The sequence below is a fragment of the Ursus arctos genome, unplaced genomic scaffold (assembly GCF_023065955.2).
Source record: "Ursus arctos isolate Adak ecotype North America unplaced genomic scaffold, UrsArc2.0 scaffold_18, whole genome shotgun sequence".
NCBI lineage: Eukaryota > Metazoa > Chordata > Mammalia > Carnivora > Ursidae > Ursus > Ursus arctos.
The window spans coordinates 52,839,261-52,866,833 of NW_026622852.1; the positions used below are offsets into that span (position 1 = coordinate 52,839,261).

Genomic DNA, 27,573 nt, shown 5'->3' on the forward strand with positions numbered 1-27,573 from the left:
AGGCGGCAGGCCAGGGAGAAGCCAGGACTGCACGCCGAGCCGTCAGCGCTGTACATAATTAATTCTGTATGTAATTTTTGGACTCCTGTCTCTCTCCCTAGACTGTGAGCTCCACGAAGGTAAGCCACATAACTGCTTTGTTCTCACCCAGTCTGGTACCTGGCGCATAGAAGTAGCTGGAGACGTATTTATTGAAGGAATTAATGAATGACACCAAAGTCCAGCCTAACCTGTGTGCTCTGCTGCCTCTGTTTATATAAATGTCCATGTTATGTTGCAGAAATTTTTCTCTTTTTAAGCAGGTTCAAGTTAAAAATCTAACGTAAACCCGAGTTAGCTCTTACTCGTGAATGATTTCTTGCAGAAAGGTTTTAGCTCTCAGCTCCCTCCCCATGCCGCTGAAATGGGGGTCAGTCTTGCCATCATCAGAACGGTCCTGGAGCAGAGTTGATGTACCAGTGCTAGAAGATAATGTTGAAGGACTGTGCTTGTTCTCAGCTGCACCCATGACGGTCTTTTCCCATCATTCGCCTACTGAGAAGTGATCGTGCCCTTGTCCAAAGCCTCTGATCTTCTGCACCAGGAAGACCATTTTCTGGCTTGTTTGGGCTTTTTTTTAAGATTTTATTTATTTATTTGAGAGAGAGAGAGAAAGAGAGCAAGAGCAGGGGTGGGGGTGGAGGGCAGGAAAGGCAGGAGAAGCAGATTCCCTGCTGAGCAGGGAGCCTGTTGCGGGGGCTCGATCCCAGGACCCTGAGATCATGACCCGAGCCAAAGGCAGATGCTTAACTGACTGAGCCACCCAGGTGCCCCTGGCCTGTTTTTGTTTGTGTTTGTATGTATGTATGTATGTATTTATTTATTAAGATTTTATTTATTTGACAGAGAGAGAGACAGCCAGCGAGAGAGGGAACACAAGCAGGGGGAGTGGGAGAGGAAGAAGCAGGCTCCCAGCGGAGGAGCCCGATGCGGGGCTCAATCCCAGGACTCCAGGATCACACCCTGAGCCGAAGGCAGACGCCTAACAATTGAGCCACCCAGGCGCCCCTTGTTTTTGTTTTAAACTTATTTATATAGTGTTTGCTAATTACGCTATTCCAGTCTCTCTGGTTTAAATATTCTCTTTGGATGACTCTGCCTCTTTTGGACAGTCTTTCCAATTTTTTCCCCTCCCTGTGCTCCTCATGAAGTTGCTGTTTGGGTGCATGGGGAGAGGGCTTATGAGAGCTCACGGTGGCAGGACGAGAGGAACTTGAGCCCACATGGGGCCCTCTGGGTTCTTTCCTTCGAGAGATAAATGGTCCCCTCTGGCCTTTTCGTGTCACTGGAAAGTACCTGTAACTGAAATCCATAGTCCCAGCCATTTGCCCCTTGTGGTGAAATCACTGCACACAGTGACCTCTGGGACCCGATCCCAGGTCTCTGCTTGTCACTGTGCCTCTCAGCTCTGTCCCTCTCACCGCCACACCCCCTGCAAGCCATAGAGCAGGTGGGGAGGGGCAGAAGCATTGCTTTAGGCTCTTTTTTTTTTTTTTTTAAGATTTTATTTATTTATTTGACACAGAGAGAGAGAGAGAGACAGCGAGAGAGGGAACACAAGCAGGGGCAGTGGGAGAGGGAGAAGTAGGCTTCCCGCTGAGCAGGGAGCCCGATGCAGGGCTCCATCCCAGGACCCTGGGATCATGACCTGAGCCGAAGGCAGACGCTTAACGACTGACCGAGCCACCCAGGCGCCCCTGCTTTAGGCTTCTGTTTCTGATCTTACTGACCATCCACGCTGGAAGCTGCCGAGTTACTGCCCCTCATCAGGTTCAAACAGGTTCTACCTGGACTTCAGGATTCCTCCAGAAGGCTGTGCCTGGGAAGCGAGCCCCAAGTCCAAATGTTCTGAGGTGTCTCCAGGTCTTATCTTGATCTATTTGCAGTGTCTCTCACCCTCAAGCCTGCCCCCTGAACGGCAGAATCAAGGGCCCCTGCATCTAACCCCTTAGCTTCCCTATTTTCCCTCTTCCTAACTTCCACCCAAACAAGGGCAGTTTCGTACTTCCGCCACTTTTCTGGAGTGGATTTTCTCCATGTCCTGTCTTCTGCCTTCAGGCGGTAACAGCCGTTCCACCTCCTGGCCTGGGAAGGTTGCTGGGTACTGGAGGAGGGAGGGTGGAGCCCCTGCAAGGGGAATTTTGATTATTTTAATTTGGAGAGATGTTGTCTGTGTTGCATTATAAATTGTGAGAAACACTCTGAAGGAGCAGGCAGAATGATACAGGAAACCAACTTCAGATCAGATAGCGCAGAAAAGCTTTTTGAGGAGGTGACATTTAAAGAAACCTGCAGGAGGAAGGGGAACTAGCCACATTAAGAGTAAGGGAGGGCGCCTGGGTGGCTCAGTCAGTTAAGCGTCTCCCTTCGGCTCAGGTTGTGATCCTAAGGTCCTGGGATCGAGCTGCTCAGTAGAAAGTCTGCTTCTTCCTCTCCTCCGGTCCCTCCCCCTGCTCGTGCTTTCTCTCTCACTCTCTCTCTCTGTCAAATAAATAAATAAAATCTTAAAAAAAAAAAAAAAAAGTAGGGGAAGGGGCAGGCAGGGAGCATTCCATAAAGAAGGAACAAGGAAGACAAGACAAATTAGGAGCTCTGGGACTCCTCTTGCTGGTACTAGGAGAAGTCAAGGAGGAGTGAGTTGGACGGCAGGACCCCGTGAGGGCGGTGGGGCTGGCGTAATGAGTCAGCCCGCCTCTACTGAGAAGTGCGGTGCCTTCCCCCGAGCCTCTGATCCAGACCCTGCGTTGTGTGCCAGGGTAGGGCAAGCGTTTGCCACCAGCTACAAGTGGCAGTGCTGAAGGGATGGGAGGGACTGAAAAAGCAAAGCAGAGCTTGGCAGGAGGGGTCCGTTGTGAAGCCCCTTTGGGCCCAAAACTAGTGCTGGAGGCTGCAGGAAACCCAAAGAAGCGATGAGCCTCTGCCATGAGCTCACATTTTGTTCTAAAACAGACGAATAGCTAAATGTGTGAACCCTGATTTAAATAGTCTTGTCTATCTGTGCTATGTTTCTTTTTTTTTTTTTTTTTAAGATTTTGTTTGTTTGAAAGAGAGTGAGAGAGAGAGAGAGAGCATACAAGCCAGGGAAGAGGCAGAGGGAGAGAGAGAAGCAGACTCCCTGCTGAGCAGGGAGCCCAAAACATGGGGCTCGATCCCAGGACCCTGAGATCATAACCTGAGGCATGACCAACGGCAGACACTTAACCAACTGAGCCACCCAGGTGCCCCTGTGCTGTGTTTCTTCTAAACACAAAGAAAAGACTTTAAACAAACAAACAAAAAGAAACCCATACTTACTGTACAAATTCCATCCAGACAATGCAGCTAGTAAAAAGAAGAGGCTCAAAGTCCAACTACTCAGGGATAATCACTGCAGTGGCCTTACAGACACTGGTTCGAGTGCATGCACACACACACACACACACACACACACACACACACACACACACCTGCCACGTAAAGGGGGTAATGTCCGACACGCACTTCCATATCCTTGCAGTGATCACTTGGTGTTGCCTGATAGGTACGTGTACTTGACTCTGACTGTGCCTCTGTTGGTCCCACTGGAAGACAGGACTGAAAGGCATTTTTTGTTGGAGAGCAACTCTGCAAAGCTACGAGAGGGCGAAGATGGGGAGGAAGAGCTTTGCCAGTGTGTGGTGAAGAAAAATACAAATCCACAATCCCCCCGAGCCTGGGGCTTGGCATCCATGTAGGCAGCTTATGAAGATGTTACCATCAGCCAGGCTGGGGCTGGATCCTCTCCTATGCCGTACATTCCCCCCTCAGGCTGCCCTTGGCTTCTCTTTAAAACTGCATTTGGTGCACTTGGTGAGAAGAAGAAGTAGCCAAGGCAGGGATCGAACAAGAAGGTCAGATTCAAGACTCTCTTCTAGAAGGGTTGGCATCCCATACAGGTGACCTGCCTGTTCCCATCATAATATTCCTCTATATTGGAAATCCCCTAAAATCTCTGTAACGTAAACTACACTGGCTAATAGAGAACCCATAAGAAGGGCTCTGTCTAGTGCAACTTCTGATAGTTAGCTGGAAAGTCACACTCCCCAGCATGGAGCGGGGGTGAGGTTCCCAGTTCTCCAGGAGCATGGGTGTGAATGTTTAATTTACCGAAAGAGATCATTGGCTTGACGAGGTTGAAGAACTCTACTCCTCTGTCATCAGTGTTCAGGGCTTGGACAGATGAGTTGGCACGTGTATCTCGAAAATACAAGGAAAATCCTATATCCTTCCTTGCCAATTTCCTGTCCTGTGCCTTTTTCTAGTTGTTTGTGCTGCCAATTTTATTATTAGTCAAAGTTAGAAAGAAAGTTTTAAATGTGTACTACATCGTAATCCCCTCAGCTAAACATACAGTGTAAATCCTTTGTGGATTATAAATCTGTATCATATCTTTTTTGGAGATTATAAAAAGAGTATGATATGCTCATCTCTGCTGGGTGGTGTGGGCACGGGCCTGAACCATTCAGGCAACCCTTCATTCATTCCCTTTCATACAACAAATATCCACTTAGTATTTTCCATGAGTTAGTCACAGTGCGTGCTCATTTAGAGAGGAGGAAACAGAGTTTAAACAGTAAACACAGAGAGGCGCCTGGCTGGTTCAGTCCGTAGAGCATGTGACCCTTGATCTCGGGGTTGTGAGTTCAAGCCCCATGTTAGTTATGGAGCCTACTTAAAAAAAAAATAGTAAACACAGAAAAATCTATAAGTATATATTATGAAAACCTCTCTGAAAGATTCAAGTGATTTCTAGTTCAGAAAGCCTTTGACTTGGAGATATCAGCTGGAGGTGCCATTGAACACGCAAAGACTGCTTTCTTCTCATTGTCTTTGAGGCTGATGTGACTCTTGGCTCAGAGACCAAACCCCTTCTCATCTCAGATGGCTCCTCTGCTCACTGCACCAGGACACCAAGGACCCACCAGTTCATACGTTGAAGAGTAATGCTTAAATCCATAATGTTGGGGTCGGGGGATGGTGAAAGATATTGTCGAGCCTGAGCAAGACTTTTTTCCACCATAGAATGTATTTCTTCATGTATAGATTCATATATTCTTCTAAATGGCCAGGTAAGGCTCTTTCAGAGATGGAAACTGCCAAACTTCTCACGAATCCGGTGTTTTGACTTTTCAGGGTACCCAGAAAATATGCCTTCCGTACAGTCCCACAAAAACTCTCTCTGTGAAGTCCATCTTAAGGTGAGTACTCAAGAGGAGGAACCCAACACCACAAGCCTTTATAAGTGTCTTTCTCCTGCGATCGTTCTCATACCACTTCTCTACTTTCTGGAGCCTTGACCACGTCCCAGACATTTTGCTACGCCTCTGACATGCAGTACGCCCTGCTGTCCTCACAGCAGCCTGTAGGACAGGGACTGCTGTTAGCCCACTGTGGAGAGGCGGAGGTGGAAGCTCAGAGAGAGAGCAACACACAGCTAGCGTGTGGTGGGAATTAAGCTCCGCTCTTACGCATCTCCAAACTGCCTACGTAGCCTGCTCCTTTTTTCTTGCGGGCATGCAGATACTTCGGTTTCATAAAGAAAATCAAGAAATATTTTTCCTCTCATTTTCCTGCTTTGAAATAGAAACTCGTATGTCAGCAAATGCTTCTTAGAGAAGAATGTGCTTATTCTTTGCAAAGAGAGTTAAATGAAGAGGCGGTCTAGCTGCTCCTCGCTCAGCTGCCGCTCCTGCCCCCACCTTTCCGTCCCCCTCCTAGCTCTCCCATGCTGGACGGCAGACCCCCCTCGGGAATGTCACCACGCTGGCGGTACCTCTTGCTGCGTCCAGTCCAGCCAGAAGGCTACATCACAGTGACAGTGGCTTCCATTTGTAGGGCACGGTGCTAAATGCTCTGTGGTCATTCTCTTAGGAAATTTTTAAACCAGCTCCACAAAGCATATCTGTTCTTACCTACACTCCACCAAGGAGGAATCAGAGCCTCAGAGAAGTGAAGGGATTTGACAAAGATCTCACACTGGTAAACTACAGAGCTGGGATTTAAACCCAGGTCCCTGTCATCCCTGCGCTTGGGCTGTTAGCCACCAAGGCCCAAGTTGTGTGAGTAGGAACACTTATCCCAGGGCCCTGGCGCTTTACTCTCGATTCGTCTGCAGCTTGGTTTGGGGAAGAAATGGTGTTTTCAGTGTCCCCACGGCAATGCACACTTGCCGGAACGTCTCTTAGAGTGACAATCTGGACTCCATCGGTCAGGGACCAAGTCTGGCTGATGAAAGGGGCACTGAGATTCAGAAGCAAAAATGTTTAGATCTCCTTTCAAGCTGGAGTTGGTCTCCAAATTGCAGACCTTCTCCTTTCTGCTCTCGGCCTTCTGGCTTTTCTCCCGAGCAGTCTGCAGCCTGCGCTATGAAAGCATCAGTGAAGAGGTTAACATCTTTATTAAGCACAGAAATATCTTGCTGCTTCTAAGGAGCTGTAAATCTTACCTGGCTTTGAGAGGAGTACTTAGAATTATACTGGCTTAAGATCCGTGGCTTTTTTTTTTTTCCCCTAAAAAGAAGTTACTCCAGCTCCTTTCTTCTTTGTATTTGAAGACATTTCATTTCGTTATGATTTCATTTAGTCATATGAGTCAGATCTCCACTTCTTAGCCCCCCAGTCATGTAGCCAGAGCACATTTCAGCCAGAATACGTTTTTTTTAAGATGCAGAAGATCAAAACTTCTACAGTTGCTGCCAATAGAAGAAAAATATTTATCTTTATTTGTTAACAATCTTGAGCTTGGAAACTTTTTAAAAAGGAAATGAAAATAGCACTGGAGTCAGGGAAGTTTAGGTTCAAATCTTGGCTCTACTGCTTACCAGCTTTGTTATCCTAGTTCAATTTCCTCACCTTTAAAATGGGCATAAAATTTTTAAAGTAAATTAATTTAATGGGGATAAAATAGCACTTGCCTCACAGAGACTAAATGAGGTCATCCATGGAAAGCATTTAGCAGGCTGCCCGACATTATGATAAGTATTCTATAAATATTAGCTATTACTGTGTTTACCTTACAAATAATGGGATTCCGAGATGACGGACCTTAGGGATCATGCATTTCAACTCCCTGTTTTACCTCTAGAGGAACTTAGGCTCAAGGAGGTTGACACTCTAACGTGAAAGAACCATCTTGTTAAGGAGGGCCTTTTGCCCTAAATAGCAGAGGAATTGCGAAGGAAGAAAGAAACACCAGGTAGTCTTACTTACATTTCATTTTATCCTTAACTGCTACGTAAATGTCAATGAACTACTTTTTTGATAAATAAAAGTAAGAATCTTGGAGGTTAGTCAGGCTGCCTGAAACCCATCCCTCCCTTCCTTTCCTATTAGATGAGTGCCATCCAGGGCCAGTTATATAAATAAAGTACCGTGCAGTTTTGGTTACTCTCATGTACCCATTCATTGAGCACCCTGGGTGATCATTGATCTCCCGTGTGCCGGCCCTGCAGGGAATCCAGCTGTGATTTTTCTAGGAGATATTATTTAGTTTCTCTGAAGCACGGAGACTTGCTCCGTGTTAAGTTTCCACCATGCTGTGGCTCATTCTGTCCTTTCTATTTCAGTGCCATGAACCTGGACAAATTTGAGAAAGGCCCCAGAGAAATTTTTCATCCCGAGATCCAAAAGGTAACAGAATTTTATGTCTCATAATGGTATATATATCGGATCACAGTGTTAGATGAGGACAGACAGACCATCGGTGATTCTTAGCCTCGTATCCGAGCCGAATCAGGATCACCTGTGGGGCTTTGAAAACAATCATCATAAAGCACCATACAGCTGAGATTCCGATTTGTCAGGTGGGGATGGGAATCTGCATTCTTCAGAAGTTTCATGAGTGATTCTGAGGCATAGCCGCAACTGAGAACCACTGAACTCTATGGTCCTTGATCCAGGAACCAAAAGGGTGTATGTTCAGAAGGACCTTACTGGCTTAAAAGCCCATCTTTTTACTGAGTGATGTAGAATTGTGTGGAGTGTGAGGTTTTTTTTTTTTAATAGTAAAGCACAAATTGTGTTTGTTGAGCTGTAACATAGAACACTGCACGGGGTACCGTAGAGAATAGAAGGTATCCAGAATCCATCCGGTTTTCTCAAGACTTACTGCTAAGGGAAAGCGATCTGCCTTGGGAGGAAAAAGTTTAGAGTCATAATCTAGGTAAAGGGCCATCACAAAAATGTCAGCCAAACTTTTGTCTTATTGCTATCGATACAGCTTTGAAATTCTCCCCTTGAAACTTACACGGGCAGTCGTCACGTAGCGCCAGCCATGTGTCGGAGCTGAGTTTCCGGGAGTTGCAGACGCCAGGGCCAGGTGACAGGGAAGAGGCTGGAGAGGCAGGCTGGAGGTCCATCTGGGAGGCAGCAGGGAGCTTGTGGAGTCTCGAAGTGGGGGAGCATCGTGCTTACATCTGCTTTTCAGGGAAATAACTTCAGAGGGAACGAGGAGGATAGATGGGAGCACAAGCAACCTTTGCTTGCATGCCTTTAAAATAGTTAGCTTTTAAAATAAAGTCATCAGTTCTCGGCTTACCCCCAAATACAGAGCGTTGCGAAGTCCCTTATCTTCTGTTTTCATGTAATGTTTAAAATAGCATTTGTACCCTGACTCAACCCCAGGTGGAACTGAGGCCAAAATGGGTGTGTTTGGTTAAACCTTAAGCAATTTGAAGCCATGCGATGCTTAAGAACTAATTCCTGATAGCAAATTGTAAAGCAGCTTAGAATTATAAACATGCCGCTACCAGTGTCCCTTTATTACCTCATCTGTACAAGTTATCATATTCTTAATCCTTCCCTTCTTGGAGCCCGGACGGGACCCCCAGACACAGGCCCTAAAACCCGTGGAGCCCCTGGGATGCTTCTTTCTTCATCCTGCCGCTGAGTGTGGCCCCTCGGCGGACTTCGTGTCTGCCCAGGCATGCCTGTGTGCTTTCCCTCTTCCACGGAATCAACGAGGACCAGGAAGCAGGATATGGCAACCTTCTGCCTCTTTATATCATAACTCTGCCTGTTTTTCACCAAACAAAAGACACCTTCCGCTTTCCCGACATCTGTGTTTTGACTCTCTTTCCCTTAACAAGGGTCTGCCCACGTGCTTTCCCGCCATTCCGGGTGTGCGAGTGTGCACGTGTGTGTGCCCCTCGGTAGTGGTGGCTTCACTGCTGCCAGCGGCTTTCCGTAGGTGTACCCGAGGAAGCCCAGAGCCACAGGTGTTGGGGAGAGGAGGAAAGAAAAGGTCTCAGATCCAAAAAGTAAACAGAAAATAAACCGCATGATAAAGAAGGCACCTTCCCACCAAGTGGGAGGGTGGCTGGTGCTATTTAAAAAATGTTATTCATCTGTTTCTGGCTGCTATACCGTAGTTACACTTTCCTTGGCCAAAATCTTTCCAGAAGCAATGCGTGAGAAGCTAGCTTTAAATAGATAGAGAAACCTGGGTGTCTGTGTATTTCTTCCAGCTGCTATGCGTCGTCTTTGTTTCCAGGTCGCTGTGCTGTAATGTGACTTTCCTAGATGACCAAGTAGTTTACAGAACTCTGTACAACAAGACTGGAACACTTTAAGCACTTCTGGGGGGTGAGGGTGGGGAGTGGCATACACAGGAGCTTGGCTTTCGCAGAAAGTCAGAATAAAAGCATCACTGTTAAGCATGGCCGTAACTTTCAAAATTTGGTTTGACAGGACTTACTGGTTCTTGAAGAACAAGAGGTAAGAAATCTTATGCTCCTGCTACGTTCTTTCTGTGTTTGTAAATGTGCTTCTCCCTTCACCCCGACCGTGACCTTTGCTTTCAGTCAAACCCCTACATGGATTTGCTCCCTGAGCTTACTGTCACTGAAAGACTTTACCGACATGTTTTTCAAGGTATATTTCAGGACCTCCTATGCCGCTAGCTAGAGAGATAGAAAAACAAGCTACTTAAATCTGCTTGGAAATATTCAAATTTTAACCTCGTAATCAGGGTGAGTAATGAGGTTTTAATTTTCATTAAGTCAAAGAGAGGGCGTTTGCGCTTTACTAGCACATTCGATTTACTGATGCCATGTTTATATGCACATCTCCATCCCCTGTTGCCCCACTTTTTAAAAATGTATTGGGTTTTCTAAGAACATAACTAACATAGGGAAATAATAGAAATGCTATCGAAGGCAATCTTTTTGCATATCATGCCTCTCAGTAAATGGTCATATCGTTTGTCCAATGGCTCCGGCCAAACTTGGAAAAATCCTTAACACCTCTCTTTGTCTCACACCTAATCCTTCGGCACATCCTGTGATGATTTTTTCAAAATATACCCCTAATTCAAACGTTTCTCGAGGTTTCTACCATGACTGCTCTCAACCCTTGATGCCACCTCATCCTCTCTTGCCCGCACTGTGCATCTCCAACTTTCCGCTTCTACTCTGTTTTGTTTCTTGTGTAGCAGCGCAATGGTCCTTTTAAATGTCAAGTCAGATCACCCCTATGTTGCAAGCTGTCATGGCTTCCCATCCCACTCCCAAGTAGAGCCCGGAATCCTGACTGCCCCCCCCCCCCCCCGGGGGACCTGCGTGACACAGCCATGCTGCCTCTCCGGTCCTCTCCTCCACACTACCCACATTGACTTGCTAATTCCTCCGCCTGCTCAGGAAGAGCCTGCTGTTCCCACCCCCCTGCTCCTCCCCGGATGTCCTCAGGGTCGCACCCTCTCCTTGATAGTAGGATCTCTGCTCGGACAGGCTGCCCTTGACCGCCCTGCCTCTCACCCTCTGCCCTGCACACTGGCTTGTGTTTCTTCTTGACACTTGTGTTTTCGTTGACTGGCTCTGTATCTGTTGCCCTCCCGAGAATGTGAGCAGCATGAGAGCAGGGGGGGCTTATTCAGTTTATTCCCAGCATTGCATCCCTCGATCCTAGAGCAGTGCAGAGAGAGGGCACAAAGGAAGTATCTGGTGGTTGAATAAGTGGATGATGTACTGATTGAATGAATTGTGAAAACTAATGATGCCACTGAAAAGAATGAGGTGGACCTTCATTTACTGGCATGGAAAGTTTTCCACGACGTAACATTCCGGGGGGTGGAGGTGGGAGCAATTCACAGGGCAATAACCTACAGTATATTCCCAGTTGTTTTGGCAAACACACATGTGTATATTCAGTCATTTACTCATTCATTCACTGATTCCACAAATCTTTCCTGAGCTCCTACCATGTGCTGTTTGCGGCATTGGGAATACATCGACGAGCAAGACAAGGTCCCTCCGTGGAGCTTACAATCTAGGGGGGCAAGACAAACCACACAGATGAGCAGACATAAACCCGGTAACACGGATAGCCCCAAGAGCTGGGAGGAAAATAAGGTAGGCGACACGGGAAGGAGTAGGTTTTTGACATCGAACAAGGAGGTTTGTCTGAGGCAGTGACATCTCAGCCGATTCCCAAACACGTCGATGGACATGCAAAGGAGCTGAAATAACGTGCCCCAGGTTGTTGGCGGGAGTTACTTTGTGCAAGGCAGCGGGGGTGTAGGGTGGGCTGCTGCGGAGCGGCGGCAAACAGAGACATCCCCGATTTTATCTGTATGTTATCCACTTAGGAATCACGCTTGTGGCGACAGACTTCATGAACTCCATGTATGATTTGTAGAAGGCAAAAAATGGAAGTAAGACACATTTCTGGCAGACATTTGAAAAATACAGAAATGCGCTTGGGCGCCTGGGTGGCTCAGTCAGCTAAGCATCCAACTCTTGGTTTCAGCTCAGGTCATGATCTCGGGGTCCTGGGATCGAGCCCCACATCAGGCTCCCTGCTCATTGGGGAGCCTGCTTCTCCCTGTCCCTCTACCTGCTGCTCCCCCTGCTTGTGCGTGCACGTTCTCTCTCTCTCTCTGTCAAATAAATAATCTTTTTTTTTTTTTAAGATTTTATTTATTTATTCGACAGAGAGAGAGACAGCCAGCGAGAGAGGGAACACAAGCAGGGGGAGTGGGAGAGGAAGAAGCAGGCTCATAGCGGAGGAGCCTGATGTGGGACTCCATCCCAGAACGCCGGGATCACGCCCTGAGCCGAAGGCAGACGCTTAACCGCTGTGCCACCCAGGTGCCCCTCCAAATAAATAATCTTTAAAAAAAAGAAAAAGAATTACAGAGTATGGATAGTGCTAAGAAAATAAAGGGCTATGGCAGAGAGTAACAGTGGGGGAGGATGACTTTCTGTGGGAAGTCAGGGAAGGCCTCTCTGGAAACGGCCGTTTGAGCTGAGGCCTGCGTGATGGGAAAGAGTCCACCATAGAGGCAGCTGTGGAGGGGTCCCAGGTAAGGGCTCGGCCTGGACCCGTTCTCCCTGTGAGCTCTCTAGATAGAAAACCACTCTTGCTGATGGGTGTGCATCTGTCTCTCAGGTGTGTTGGGGACAGAAAAATGCTTAGAAGCAAAGCCTTGGACCCCTGGATTTTCGGAGTCTCAATTCTCCCAGATCCAGCTGTCCTGAATCCCAGCATTCAGTCTTGACTGCCCGCGCCCAGCCTATGACGCAATGGCCAATGCTTTAATCACCTTTGTTCCTAGCCTACCCCTTGATTGACCACTAAGACTTCCCCCATTTAGTGCTGCATCAGATGGCCTTGCAAAAGTTGATTCTCTTCAACCTCAGGTTTTATTTTATTATGAAATACTTCAGATATACAAAAAAATGGAGAATAATATTATGAAGACCTATAAACTGGTTATCCAGCTTAAGGAAAAAAATATTGAAAGTACTGTTGAGCTACCTAATCTCTTTCCTCTCTCTTCCTACAGAACCTGTCGTCTTGCATTTGGTATTTATTATCCCCACAGGAGCAGATTTTAATCCAGTGTTTAAAGTCGAGGGTAGGGGCGCCTGGGTGGCTCAGTCATTAAGCGTCTGCCTTCAGCTCAGGTCATGATCCCGGGGTTCTGGGATTGAGCCCTGCATCGGGCTCCCCGCTCAGCGGGAAGCCTTCTTCTCCCTCTCCCAGTCCCCCTGCTTGTGTTCCCTCTCTCACTGGCTGTCTCTCTGTCAAATAAATAAAATCTTAAAAAAAAATAAAAAGTAAAGTCAAGGGTAGTAGAGTGAACATTTGTACTAGCTACTTCTTGATTTTCTTCCCCCTCCCCCACACATCTGTTTTGTGACTTCTTGAGATTAAATATCTTTAAGAATTGGAGAAAACAGGCTTTTAGAATAAATTGCCTACATTTTCCATGTCTGTTGCTAAGACCCCACAGGATATCAGCTGAAGATTGTTGTGTTCAGTCTTGAATTATACTGAGCTCTCCTGTGTTAACTGATCAGAACATGGCACCAGACCTGTGCGCTCCTGCTGGCTCTTTGAGCAGTGGTTTGCCACAGAATGGACCCGGCATCCTGCAGAAGCTGTTAGTAATGAAGTTACAATTAATTAACTCACACAAAAACAAAGAGTTTCAACCGTAAGCTATCAAAACCTATAGAAATAAAGGAATGATCTTGTTAATATTGGTCAAAGTTGAGACGGAGGAGAGGAAATGATGCCTCAAATGTCCATCCTGGTCCCTGAGGTTTTCCTAACGAACAGCACACCTTGTAACTGTATATGTTCTGATGATAAAGTTTACATTCAACACCTTTTGTTGTCTTCTTGTAAGGGCTCTGTGAATTTCAAGTTTGGGGTTCTCTTTGCCAAAGACGGGCAGCTCACAGATGATGAGATGCTCAGTAATGGTAAGTGTCCCCTAATTTGTGCTGACACCCTGTTCTGCCTGGTTGCTGTCTTGACGGTCCAAACGGAACTTACCTGTTGAGTCGGAGTCCTTAACACAAAGAAACAGCCAGTTGCTCTGTGGGATTGTACAGTAAATTTTCGAGTAAACTTTGTAGGGCAGATGTTGCCCAGTTTCACTCCTTCAACAAATATTTATTGGTCACCAAACTTGTACCAGGCACTGGCGCCAGAGAGGGAGTCTAACCGGATAATAACGTGGGATGTGAAGAATTCAGTTCTACATCCTAGTCCCGGTAGCGGAGGAAGGTCTTTCTCTGATTTTTATGGTTGAGAGAATTATCAAATGGTGCCGTTTTCCTGTTCTTGCACCTTTCACGTTAGATATGTTCATTATCAATAGAAGCAGTAACAGTGTTTTCGTTCAGCAGTACTAAACCCTTGTGATCCCAGTGTGGCAGCAGGAAGGTGGGTCAGTCTGGTTCTGTGCTTGTCCTGTCCTCGGAGTCCTGGGAACCGTGGCATCTCCTGCGTGGTCTCCGGGAAGGAAGCGTGACCTCTCTGTTCTGTTCGCCCACCACACACATCTACAGAGCCTCCTCGCTCATGTTCGAGTGATTGCAGTGCAGTTAGGAAATGAAGACGTGCTGATTCTGTACTTTCTTCACACTTTACCTCTTCCTACAGAAATTGGAAGTGATGCTTTTCAAAAATTTTTAAATCTTCTGGGTGACAAAATCACCCTAAAGGGCTGGACAGGCTACCGCGGCGGTCTGGACACCAAAAGTAAGCTCGCTTCCCGATCTCTTCTGTTGTCATTTGTATAACTTCTAGCAGCCAGTCTGATCTGTATTTGGATTTAAACCCAAGCTGGGGGCACGGATGGACTGGGAGGGATGAGAAGGGCTTCACACCCAGTCTGACGCAGGGTGGCTGGGCACGTTTGGGGGCTCCATTGAGTTTTGCAAGACCAAGTCAGCGCTCCCAGTCCCTCGGTGTGGCAGACCATGGTCTGCCCGTGAATACTTACTGTCGAGCGCCTCTGTGTGCCGGGGCTGTGCGAGGCTCCCGGGACGTAGCAGCGGATAAACCACCATGGTCCCTGCCTTTCTAGGAGCTTATAGTCCAGGGGATAGCACAGACATTACACAGATAATTACCAAATACCTTAGTAACTTGGAGAAACAACAACAACAACAAAAGTACAGAGTGCCATGGGAGCATTTTGTCTAATCTGGGGGATAAGAGAAGGCTTCCCCGAGGGAATGATGAGAAACAGTAATCGGAGTCCTGAGGGGGGAAGAGAATTCTAAGTGAGAGAACATTTATGAAGTCCCTGAGTCGGGAGAGAACCTGATATATTCTAGAAACTAAGAGAACATCTTTATGGCAGGGGGACCGGAGAAGAGAAAGGGGCAATCCCACAAGGAGTTTGAGATCACATGAATAATTTTGGATTTTATGGTAAATGGAATCGGATGTCATGAACGGATTTAAGTAGCAGTGTGGTGGGATGAGATTGCACCTTGGAGCCGAACTTGCTAGCCGCAGTGTGGGGAAGGGTCCAGCAAGGTGCATGAGCACGTGGTGAGCTTGCAAGGCTTGCAAGGTCCCCAGCCCCATTGCCAATACTCAGCCTCTCTGTCACCGTCACAACCACTATCTGCTGACCCCCGCTCTGGCCAGGCACCCTGCCAAGCACTTTACAAATAGAATCTTGTACACATCCCTAGGAGTTAGATACTAATTTTATCCCCATTTTCAAATTAAGAAACTGAGGCTCCAAGAAAGGTGTGGTGACTCGTCAAAAGGTCTGCCTCACTCCAGAGCCCGTGCGTTCAGCCGCCATACCACCTGCCAGGGAGTGTACTTGCTTTGTTTTATGGACATGATAATTATTTGGACGTCATCTTGTGTTAATTTTGTCCTGTACACCAGGAATACCTGGAAGGCAAGGAATTCGAGAGCATTCTCCTTTTTAGCCCAGCCTTCTATGTGAATCAGATAGCAAGCGAGCTCAGAGCGGGGAGGAAGAGGGCTCTCCATGTGGGCAGGAGCCTTGTATCAGTTGGAAAGTGAGCCATTCCGTTGTTTCCGCTCAGGTGGATAATCCAGAATGATCTTTGGGAATGTACTAACTGTATGCTGTATCACCTAGCCTGCAAATAAAGCCTTTATTTCCTCAGAGTCTCAGAATTCTCTGCACCTACTAAATGCGTGTTTGTATCTTCCAGATGACACCACAGGGATACAGTCAGTTTATACTGTATACCAAGGGCATGAGATCATGTTCCACGTTTCCACCATGTTGCCATATTCCAAAGAGAACAAACAGCAGGTACGTGTGAACACAGGCTCTTTGAGAAGATGCAAACCGTCAAATAGTGACCGAAATGTGGAGAAAACATTGTCGCTCTGATTTCATAGGATTAGAAACTGTGTGTGTTCGTATACGAGCTGAACCTCGGGTACCAATGTAGGGATATCGTTTACAGTCTGTATATCTGGACTCTCAGCAGCCTCGGGAAGAACCATCCTCACGGATGCTGTCCCCTTAGATAAAGGATCGGCGATAACAGTGCCCATGCGTGGCTGTGTGTGAACGTGTGTACGTATTTGCATGCGTGAGTGTGGTTTTATAAACTCAAGAAACTGCTTTGCATGGGTGTTGCCTTCGCTGTGTGACTTCTCCCCATGTGCCTGGTATCTCACCAGAGACTCCCCAGGAATTGAAATAAGCAGACCGTGAGCGATGGTTGGCAGGCATGTTTCAGGTGAACGCAGGTGGTTAGCGCCTGCTGTGTCCGCACGCGCCGTGTCATGTTGGGGGAAAACCTACCTGAGACACTCCTCACTTACCCCAGAGACTGGCCATTTCCAGGAGAAAACTTTCCAACTTGTGGGAATTCAGACCTAACAAAGATACATGCTGCTGGTTTTTGAAGGATTGGGGGGGGTTCCACTTAACTTTTTATTAGTTTCTTATCCCTTTTTTATACATTGAAGGCATCTGTTTGAATAAATACCACAAACATGAATGGACAGTGGGCCAGCAAAGATTTGCGAGAAACGGGAACCTAAAGAGGGGACGTGAGGGGCCAAGAAGGCTTTTTCTCTGAGCACCCTATAATTCTTATTTCAATAAGACTTCAGTAAGGGGGAAGGACACAATGCCGACCAGCGCGCTAAGATGCGGCGTTCCAGTTGAGAGAGATCAAGGTGCTTCGGGGATGTGGCAGGGAGGGGCAGGAGGAGGTGGCCCTGTTGGACGGTTTGGGGCCTGGAGTATGGAGTTGGCGGGTTTGTCCTGCAGGCAGTGGGGACCCACCGGAGTCTGTAAGCTTGTTCTGGTTGTAGAGAGCTCGCTCTGGGAAAAGTCAGGTGGAAACAGGAGGTGCCCCGGCCCAGGAAGACTGCTTAGTGGCTGAGGTCACTTCCTGCAAGGCGTCCTCCTTTGCACAGCAGAGACCACCTAAATTACCGCAGGAGCTGGATCTCTTGGGATCTTAGGATCATGGGCAGAAGAGGGGTCGAGCTGACCTTCCCAGTCATCATAAATGGTATTGACCCCTTACAGCTCAACAGTAACATCACAGAACTTCCACGGAAATGTTTTACAATCCTCCTCCTCCTCCCACTCCAACCTTTTCAGCCCTGTACAATCACCAAAACTGCCCATGTCTCGTGACAGATGGGGCATTAGCCAGAGAGGCAGGAGGAAAGAATGTGACAGCTCAACCTTTGCCCAACTCAGAAGTCGTTAACCTTATCTCTGAGGGGCTGTCCGTTTGTTAAGGTCAGCAGTGAAACGTCCCCCGATGGACCCTGGTGTTCTTAACATCTTGGGTGTCTCTGTGTGTAGCGCTTGGGCCCTCCGCTGGCCCGGCACCGGCTGTCTCTGTCACCGGGAGATCGTTCAGGTGGGCAGAGAGACAAACGCAGGACGCTAGTGAACCTTCAGTGGCCCCGGCAGGGCAGAGCAGAGAAGGACCCCTGACCGTGAGCCCCTCTCCGTACCTCGGGGCTCAGCGTAACAGACAGAAAGACAGAGGCCAGCCTGGCTCATAAAATCTTGGTGCTCATTGACCTCCTAACATCTAGAACATGAGTGGAACGGTCTGAGCCATATCCCAAATCTGACATAAAGAAGCCAATTCTCACAGAGTTTGTAGACTCCACCTCTCTTCTCTGTCGCTGAACCAAACCTTAATGGGGGGGGGGGTGTTGATATATGCCTCTCTGGGACCTCACCTTCCTCCAAACACCCTGTGATGTCCCCCCAATTAACATCGCCTGTCCCCCAGCTCCAGGGCCTGAGGGCGGCATCTAGTACCGGGTGAAAGCACAGTCTCTGGGAACCGCCTGTCTGGGCCCAGTTCTAGCTCGGCCAGAACTAGCTCTACGATCTTGGCGCACGTGGGGAGCTTTGCCTGGCCCAGGGCACGGTTCTTGGCCCTCTCGTCTCCCCCTCCTACCCATTCATTCCCTCAGTGATCTCCCCCTGTCTCAGGGCTTTAGAGAGCTTTTCTATGCCACCTAAATTTCCTTGTCCGGCCAGACCTCCCTCCAGAAGTCCAGACCCAGGTGTGCAGCCTTCCTCTCAACACCTTCCTGGGCTAGACACCTCAAGCCTAACAGGTCCAAAACTGAACTCCGACTCTCCTGCGGAGTTTCTTATCTCAGAGGAATTGCTGGGTCATGTGGTAGCCCTGTGTTTAAATGTTTGGGGAGCCAGCATACCCTTCTCCACAGCAGCCGCCCCATTCTGCATTCCCACCAGCCACGTGTGAGAGTTCCACTTTCCCCACATCCTCGACAGCACTTGTTATTACCGGGCTTTTTGTATTTTCATGGTTTTGTTTTATTTTGGAATAGCTCTCCTAATGGGTGTGAAGTGGCGGCTCACTGCGGCTTTGATCAGCAGTTTGGAGCATCTTTTCATGCATTTATCACATCGTCTTTGGAGAAATGTTTATTCAACTCCGGTGCCCGTGTTTTAATCACGTTACTTGGCTTGTTGTTGTTGAGTTGCAGCCGCGCTTTAGATATTCTGGGTATGACCCCTTATCAGATACGTGGTCTGCAAAGTCCTTCTCCCGTTCTTGTCAGTAGTGCCCTTTAATGCACAAAAGCTTTCAGTCTTGAGGTAGTCCAGTTTATCTCATTTTTCCTTTTGCTGGGGGTGCTTTCGGTGTCGCAGCTAAGAAGTCAGTGCCAAAAATAGTGACTTTCTGAGTTAAGTTGAACTGAAGTTATTAGAACATCTCGACACCTTCATTTCTGCATTTGCATTTGCAAAAAGGGAATAATATCGAATATGAATCAGACAGGGATCCTGTTCTCTGGGGGCTTACGGTCTAGAAGAGGGGACACATCGGGGATCCACGGACAGTGAATCATTCTGTTTGGCCAGTTAAGCAAAGGTCTCGGACAGGGCTTGGCAAACCATGGAGCATGGGCTAAATCTCACATACTGCCTGTTTTGTTAAAGAAAGTGTTATTGGAACACAGCCACACCTAGCCATTTATGTATTGCCCGTAGCTGCTTTTGTACGATGACAGCAGAACTCCTGGTTGTAAACCAGCAGTATGCTCTGCAAAGCTGAAACTAGGTACTGTCTGGCCCTGCAGAGAAAAAAATGTGCTGACCACAGATCTAGGAGATCATTTTTGAAAGGTCAGCTGAGGTCAGATTAGGTAAGCCCATTGTCCTCACCAAGCGCATCTTTCAGAACCGGCTAAGGCCTTTATAAACATATTCATGTTTGAGCCCCATCCCCAGGGAATTCTGACGCAATGCCTCTTGTCTGGGGGCCTTGAATGCCAGGCTAGGGAGATGAAGTCGGAGTGAAGGTGGACACAATTAGAACAGCAAAATGGGAGAAAGTGGAGGCAAGGAGGCGAGTTAGGGGGCTGCTGCAGAAGGGGAGACAAGAGGAGACGCAGATCTGCATTGGGCAGGGAGCGGAGGAGATGGATAGGAGAGCCCGGACGTGGGGCTGGTAAAACACGGGAGGTAAGAAGTCTAAGATGGCGGAAGTATAGGGCTCCGTGATCATCGCGGTTTGCCGTATTGTGGTAGTGTTTTAACCCTGTGAATCTGCCGTGTTTGAGTGACCTCCTTGGTGATGTTACTTATGCTTACGTCCAGGTGGAGAGGAAGCGCCACATTGGAAATGACATCGTCACCATTGTGTTCCAGGAGGGAGAGGAGCCTTCTCCTGCCTTTAAGCCTTCCATGATCCGCTCCCACTTTACACGTATCCTGGACCTTTGTGAATGAGTTTAGTGAGCTGTTGGTCAGCCTCATGGCACTAAAATGACTCTCAGCACGAATCTGACAGTTGACTTGCTTGTCGTAGTTGTTTTGCATTGCTAGATTTTTAGAGCCACCATTCGGGATTTTTCCCTTGGGGTAATTCTGCCCCCATCTTTCTCCATCCATTGGAATAATGGATGGATTCATTCTTAGAGAATTCTTGGCTTCTAGAATATCTTTCCTTTCCTTGGGTAGTCTTTGAAGTAAGGGAAACTCCCTACGATCCATCAGTAGTAAATGAACTAGAATCATAGGTAGTGAACCCTCTGAGAAATCTACTTTAAATAAAAATTTGAATTGAACTGAAGTTATTAGAATTCAGTTAAATTTAGTTAAATAAAAATTTGCCAGTTAAAATAAAGAGCCAAAATAATGTTTCTTTGTTGATTCTAAACCCTGGAGATAACTAGTGCATTCCCGCCTCCTGAAATTTAAGAGATGATGGAATCAATCATATTTCTATTCGCTTTTCCTTCTGCTTAGCTTATACTGCTGGCAGAGTCCTGCTGAAATTCTCTGTAATGTCCAAGCTCAGCTCAGTCAGATAGACCCAGGACATGAGCTTGGCCAGCCCAACAGACGCCATCATGGCCCTGTTGCTTTGGGTCACGGGCCACAACATGAGACCCAAAGGTGGTACTTCCGCAGGTTGTACATAGTAAATGAAATTCAGCTAATAGGCATTTTCAGAATAAGTTCTGGTCTAGCTATTCATGTTCCCTGGAGACTCCAGTAAAAATGTTGGGAGAAGGACCACTGTGACCTGTCGCATCTGGAAGTAGATGGCTCTGCATGATTTGACTTGTTTACTATAACCTAACAATACAGTGTGTAAGTTTTTAAAAGCGGGGAACGGCCACATTTCTTCCAGGAGAGCAGGGAAGAAAACATAGATGCACCTACCCTTCAATGATAGTGGTTTTTGCTGCCATCCCTGCTCGTCAAGTGATATCTTGTTCCATTCACTGGGATTTAGGGCCACTATTTCCCCTTTCCTGCAGCAGTTGTACTTGTAAAATAGAAGTTTTCTCCAGGTACCATGCAGGGGGGCGAGGGAGGTGGCTCTTTAAGCGACCAAGAGGTAGTCATCATTTTTAGAATTTCCTTGCGTTGTAACTTCTAGATTTGGGGCTTGACACATTTGTTTCTGGAAAGGGGCAGGCAGAGAGTTAATGCAGATTCTTTCCTCTGAGTCCAGGAATGGAAACGCTTTGAGGGACCGATGGCCTTTTAGCCCTAGCAGAGGAAAGCTGCAGGTGGGAGCTGGCAGGGGAGGAGGCGGAAGAGGAGCAAGAAAGCTGGACAAAGCATGGAACCATTTTAGACTCCGCGCACCTGACACGAGACAAGGAGATTCTGCTGAGAGGCTGCCACCAGCCGCATTGGTTTGTTTTGGTTTGTTTTGTCCATCAAAGCCAGAAGGAGAGGGAAGGTGTGCAGTGGAAACATTTAAATTGCTTTTATTTTCAAACTGGGTGAGAGGAAATGTATGTCTAATTTCATATTGGGATGTTTTGTATTTGCAAGCAAAGGAATTGCTCTCTTTGCTTTCTTGGCTGCTTACCTGCAAAATAGCCGTATTTATATTGCTTTTCTGACAGACTGAGAGACTAAACTCTTTCCCCAAAGGATGAGCACATAGAGTTGAGCTTCTGTCTTCCTGAGCGGACTCTTTTAAAGACGTCAAGGCTCTATTTCAACCTAAGAGTGACAGATGCCCTGAGCACAACGTGCAGGTCTGGGATGATTCCGCACAAGGGCGTTCAAGGCACAAGCCATTGACAGTGAGCGTTGGGGTTGTTGATTAATTTCCTTAACCATCACCACAGATATTTTTGCCTTAGTGAGGTATGATCAACAAAATGACAATTACAGGTAGGTGATGACTTCCTCTCAGTTGCTTGTTCTCATTCTCACGTTTACTTGTGAATTTGGCATTCATTTGATGACTGGATGCACGTGTTTGTTGACCAGTTCGACAAGAGTGTCCTCACCCAGTAGAACTTTCTTCAAAGCCGTCATCTCTTTGGGAAAAGCTTGTTCCATATAGTGTTTCCCTGTGCAACAGACCCAAGGGTCAGTGTCAGTTTGGAATTGTATTATACTCTAAAATGGGCACAAATTTGCCATATTTGGTCTTGACTAGAGTACCCCCTTTCCTAGGCTACGTCCTGGCCCATGTATCCCTCTGTTCTCAAAAATGAATCTGTTAAAAGGGTATCATGATGTTGTGAAAAGAGCATGAACTTTGAGCCAAAAAGATTTGGGTTGGAATCCCAGCCCTGTCACTTATTAACTTTGTGGTTTTGAAAAGAAAAAAGTTTACTTCTCAGAGTTGCAGACCTCATCCATAGGACAGAATGAAGGTAATGCTACTACCTGGGCAGGTTGATGAGAATTGGTTGATGCTATGTCTTAAAATACCAAGTATGCTGCCTGGTATACGCAGGGTGCTCAATGGTGGCCTTTGCTATTATTCCCAGGGTTCCTGACCTTGCCCACAGCTTGGTAGGTTGGACCAAGAAGGATGCAGAAAGACTTAACCTCTACCCTAACGCTCATGGGAGAGCTGCATAGTGGCTGAGCCTCTGGCAGCCTAGAGACGGCACTCCTCCTATGGAATGAATATTCTTGACATATCACATAGGCAACTGAACAATTTTAAGGTCTGAATATTAGTGATCTTTGAAGAAAAACCAAATAATTCTGAAATGTTCTCTACATAGGCTGAAAATATTTTCAGAAGAAAGCGTACCACTCTTTGGCCCCCCCTTACCATCCCCACCGGTGTTTACAGACCACCAGGAATTCAGGGACTTTTTGCTAGTGAAATGTAAGTTTCTATTTTGAAATTTTTTGCAACTTGTTCTACATCAGAATACATTTCTTCAGATTCTTGGAGGATGCCGTATAAGAAAAATCTCATCGTTTAAGCATTGATCCCATTCCACGTTCTGTTAATTCTTCATGTGAAATATGCAGTTTTCTGGTTGTTTATGTAGGTCTGCTCCTGTGTCCCAGTCTGTACCTACTACGCTGCCCACCTGCCTTGAAGTTTATCTACTCTCACCTGCTCATGATACAGGGGGCCTCAAATTTGCCTTGCTGCCCAGGGTTCTGCTATAGCCATTTCTGAATCTCTGGCTATGTGTGTATCTGTGTCTTTGTCGGAGAGTGGGAAGCAGGTGGGACAAAGGGTGGTTATGTGGGTATGTACTTAGGGAAAGGGGAGTTGTTAGCTACTGTGGGGGGAGGAGGAGAAGACAGACCAACAGAGAGAATATGGGTGTGACAGTGCAGAACCTGACCATCCAGGCTTCGCCAGCTGGTGAGTATACATTTTAGCTCCACCAGTAATACCCAAATACCTGATCCTGTGCCCCCATCTTCTGAACCACAAGAGCTTGGCTGCATCCCTCCCCAGAGCAGCCCTTGGTTATTACAGCTGCAAGTTCAGCTTGCAAACCCCATTCAGGAGCATGCGCCCAGTGCTACCAGATAGTCCAAGTTTTCCAAACAAGACAGAGATCCGAAATTGTATGGGAAATTGCCTGTATCTTAAAATGGGGGGGGAGGTTCAAGTGTTTCATTCCAGAGGATCAGGTGAAGAACAAGAAACAGACCTGAAACAAAGAGCCAGCAACAGAGAGCAGGTTTAGCAGCTAGAAATGGGGAGGGTCTTGGAAGTGGTGGGGGCAGGGGTCCGGAAGTAAGCAGTCTTTGCAGAGAGCCTATAGCAGGGAAGTGGCCCCTGCAGGCATGGAGTCCTTGAATCACGATTAAAGCCGACTCACAACCTCAGAACCCAGCCTCCTAGTGTACCTGCTGATTTAAATGGAGCCAGTCAGCAGAGGACTTGGAGCAGCCCCCCCCCACCCCCGGACGCTTGGGTGGAATGAAGCGAAGGCTCGATCTACAGTTGAAAACATGCACAGTCAATATAGTGGAAGAACCCAGGCTATGGGCTGTGAAGAGGGGGTGATGAAGGGATGGAGCTTGGGGCCAGGATGGACCAGGAGGGGTTGCTGGACTGAGAGAAAAGGTAGAAGCCAAGGGATCCAAAGTGTCTTTGAATTCAAAGTGGATGCAGCAGGAGGGAGGAAGAAGGCCAAGCAGGAAACTCCACGATAACAGGAAATGGCATTCCAACAAAATTTTTGACCTTTTCCCCTTATTTGGCTGAAACGGGTCATTTTAAAGGGTCCCCCCCTCCCCCCCCCGCGCCCTGGAGTACTAAGGAGAAAATATCCTCAAACAAAAAATTCCCAGTCACAGAATTAGAGAAGATAGTAGGCATGCCTTAAAGGCATGCAGTTGAAATTCCTGAAGAGATGTCTTGCCACAAACAAGCCCAGTTTGCCCCCAGCACTCAGATCCTATCTAGGAAATGCCTGAGCCCAACAAGTTCATTTTTCAGTCTGTGAGCACTGTCCTTCCTTTGGCCCTTCCTGTGAGCAGAGTAACAGTTCATATTTATTCCGTTTGATATGCCTGCTATGGTGCCAACTCTTTGTATGTATTACATCATTTAAATTCTTACAATGACCCTATAAGGAGATATGGTTATATCCATTTTACAGAGTGAAAAATGAGGCCCCGAGAAGCTAAATAATTTACTTAAGAGTGTGTGGCAGCGCAGCTGGGGTTCAAACCCTTGACTTCAAGCTCCAACCCCCTAAGGCCCACTTTCTGTCCCGTGCTCTAATGTGGAGCTGCACAGTCCACTTTACTGACTCTTGGTGTCTGCAGTCCACTAACCACCAGCTTTTTTTTTTTCCAGAAGAAACTCCCATTAGGGTAAGGATCCTAGTACTTTGTTAGGCAATTGTTACTTTTCTGAACAAAATGTAACGAATATATGTTTAATCCTGTTGACTGGCATCCTGGTAGTTTGGCCCATGTGTTGGAGGGGTGTGTTTAGATGGTTGGGTAGGTGGGTAGGTGGGTGGATGGATGGATGGATGGATGGGAGGAATGGTGGATGGGGTCAGGTTGGGTATGTACTGGATCTTCAAGTAATTAGATATACCCTCTGCTCGGGAAGCTTACAGTCCAACAGGAAAGGTAAAACAGGCATACCTGTGGACTCTGGGTTTGTATAGAGAAATTTAGAGAGTTTTTAAGCATTATTCCATGAAGGAAAGGTCTTGTCACTGGTAATACCAGTATTAGGGAAGTGGATAGCATTCACTGTGGGGAATTTCCTTGAGAAGGACATCCTTCAATAGCATGTTAATTTTTGTAACTCCCTGTATAACTTGATTTATTTTAGTAATTAATGGTGAAAAAGCCACTTTGGAAACCCCAACATTTGCCCAGAAACGTCGGCGTACTCTGGATATGTTGATTCGATCTTTATACCAGGATTTGATGCCAGATTTGCACAAGGTAACCCTGGGTCCGTGGTCTTCCTCCCTTCTCATGGGTTTGAGTGGAGAACTAAGCCCTAGCGATGAGTCCTGGTTAGCAGAGCATGGGAGTCATCTCCATCTCTGCTGTTAATGCCAGGCTGTGGCCACAGGGCTGACGTTCGTTCTTTCATTGTTGCCACGAGAGAGTGTTGAATGTCCATATGCAGGAAAGTGATTTTCAGAAATCACAGGCCCGCGGAAATGGAAGTGCAGGCTGGGGGCATGGGTATCAGTCAGCAATCCCCGGAGCATTGACGAGTGCTTTTTTGGGGTGGCTGTCCTTGGTGGTACTACTCAACATTACCAGCGCCACAGAGCTGATGGATAGGCAAGAGTGGGAATTTTGGAGAGAGACTGGGAGATTTTTAAGGATATCTGGGGATTTACTGGCTAGCCCCATTTTTGGGCACCTGAAACAAGCATTTACACTTCCTGCAGATTTGCTTTGTGCCAGACGCTTCCTAGGCTGAAGGTATCTCCACACTGATGAGACCCAGCGCCGCCTCAGTGCCTTGAGGGGCACCCGGGCTCCTTGGAGGCCTCCAGACTCAGTGTGAGGTCACCAGATGCCATGGGCTCTTAATGCAGAGTGAAAGCATTGCTGTTCAGAAGCATCTCCTGCCTTTGACGGGGAAGCACAGAACAAGTAGAGAGACTCCCCTAGACTCCTTGCATCCCTAAACTCCAGCAGAAGGCACTACCAGTGATGCTTGTAAATAAACGGGGAGTTGGGTGTCAGGTGCTTACATGCAGAGATGAAAACTATCATAATGAGCTGGTGCTCATATGGTCCTTTCCCTTGGGCACAGTGACCACCACCATTTTATAGGGTACCCCTTGATTTCCGGCTGGCGGGTACACCCTAACTACTCGCAGGGATTAGGCCAGACTAACCCCAGGGCACTAAAGAGCAAGCCATAATCACTAATCTGTCCATTCCTTTTTTTCCCCTAAAGTCAGGGAGGGGTGCAGAGAGGGTGCCGAGATACGGACACAGTGCCCCTCAGGTCCTAGCTGCAGCATGGCTGTCCGAGGCAGGCCTTCCCCAGCCCCCAGATGAACCCAAGTCCCCCTGTTAGATGCTCTCCAATACTGTATGTATGTCCCCTTCATAGACATTCTCCCATGTGCCAATCGTGTAATCAGTTCCTCAGTCTTTCTGGCCATTAGACTGTGCTCCACGAGGACAGGGACCGTGTTTCACACCCCCCACATGTGCCGGAGTAGCGGGCGTGCGGTCAGGACTTGCTGACTGAAGGAGTGTGCACGTTCTCGGACTATACCCTGGGAGAGAACTGTCATTTACTGAGCGTGTGCCCAGCGCCTTGCACGCATCCCCTCGTGTAGTCTTCATCACACGCCTAGGAGATGGGTATTAGCCATGCAAAGACGCCTAGACTCCAAAGTTAACTCACTTGCCCATTGTTACCGCAAGGGCCACGGAGTCGCATGGCTCCAGAGGTACGGGTCACATAGAATTCCGTACGCCTTGTTCCGGGGAGGGGGGCGCTCTGTGCGAACAGCGTCCCTGGAGCTGTGCAGGGTGGCGGCTCCATCACGCTGTTGGAAGCTAGTAAGCCCTGGAGCTGCTGGGGTGCCTGATTCCAAAGCACCGGCTCTCCAACTGTTGGCCTTCTACCCCCGGCATCTAGCACAGACCCTGGCCCATGAGTGACGCTCCATGGATACTTCTAGAGTGACCGGGTACAGAAAGTTGAAATAGCATTTGGACAAATAGGTCTGTGCATTAGGAGAAGCCACAGGATGAGACTCAACAACCAATTTTGGAACGCGTAACTTGTTTTTTTTTTTCTAGAACATGCTCAATAGACGATCTTTTAGTGACGTCTTACCAGAGTCGCCCAAGTCCGCACGGAAGAAAGAGGAGGCCCGCCAGGCAGAGTTTGTTCGAATAGGACAGGTAGGTTTTCTTCTGAAGCCTCTTTGGCAAAATGTGCAGTTGTGAGCCCCATCCACACCAGATGGCCTGCCTGCGAGCAATTTCCTGTCTGCGCACTCCCGTGGGAGCTCTGTGATTCCTCTTAAGGTTACTGTGGAAACCACGAGTGAGGGTTTTGATAAC

General features: G+C 47.5%; 1 protein-coding gene across 2 annotated transcripts in view; it reads left to right on the forward strand.

Moving 5' to 3' along the window:
- The window catches only part of GARNL3 (GTPase activating Rap/RanGAP domain like 3), a 141,814-nt gene that overhangs the window by 79,754 nt on the left and 34,487 nt on the right, over positions 1 to 27,573 (forward strand). For both annotated transcript variants that reach the window (XM_026513997.4, XM_044389619.3), the window contains exons 7-17: positions 5,191 to 5,255; positions 7,622 to 7,685; positions 9,744 to 9,770; positions 13,687 to 13,762; positions 14,448 to 14,546; positions 15,995 to 16,098; positions 19,912 to 20,020; positions 21,909 to 21,954; positions 22,806 to 22,912; positions 25,352 to 25,467; positions 27,307 to 27,411. In XM_026513997.4, the coding sequence (XP_026369782.1) occupies positions 5,191 to 5,255; positions 7,622 to 7,685; positions 9,744 to 9,770; positions 13,687 to 13,762; positions 14,448 to 14,546; positions 15,995 to 16,098; positions 19,912 to 20,020; positions 21,909 to 21,954; positions 22,806 to 22,912; positions 25,352 to 25,467; positions 27,307 to 27,411 (918 nt within the window). The remainder of the gene's footprint in view (positions 1 to 5,190; positions 5,256 to 7,621; positions 7,686 to 9,743; positions 9,771 to 13,686; positions 13,763 to 14,447; positions 14,547 to 15,994; positions 16,099 to 19,911; positions 20,021 to 21,908; positions 21,955 to 22,805; positions 22,913 to 25,351; positions 25,468 to 27,306; positions 27,412 to 27,573) is intronic.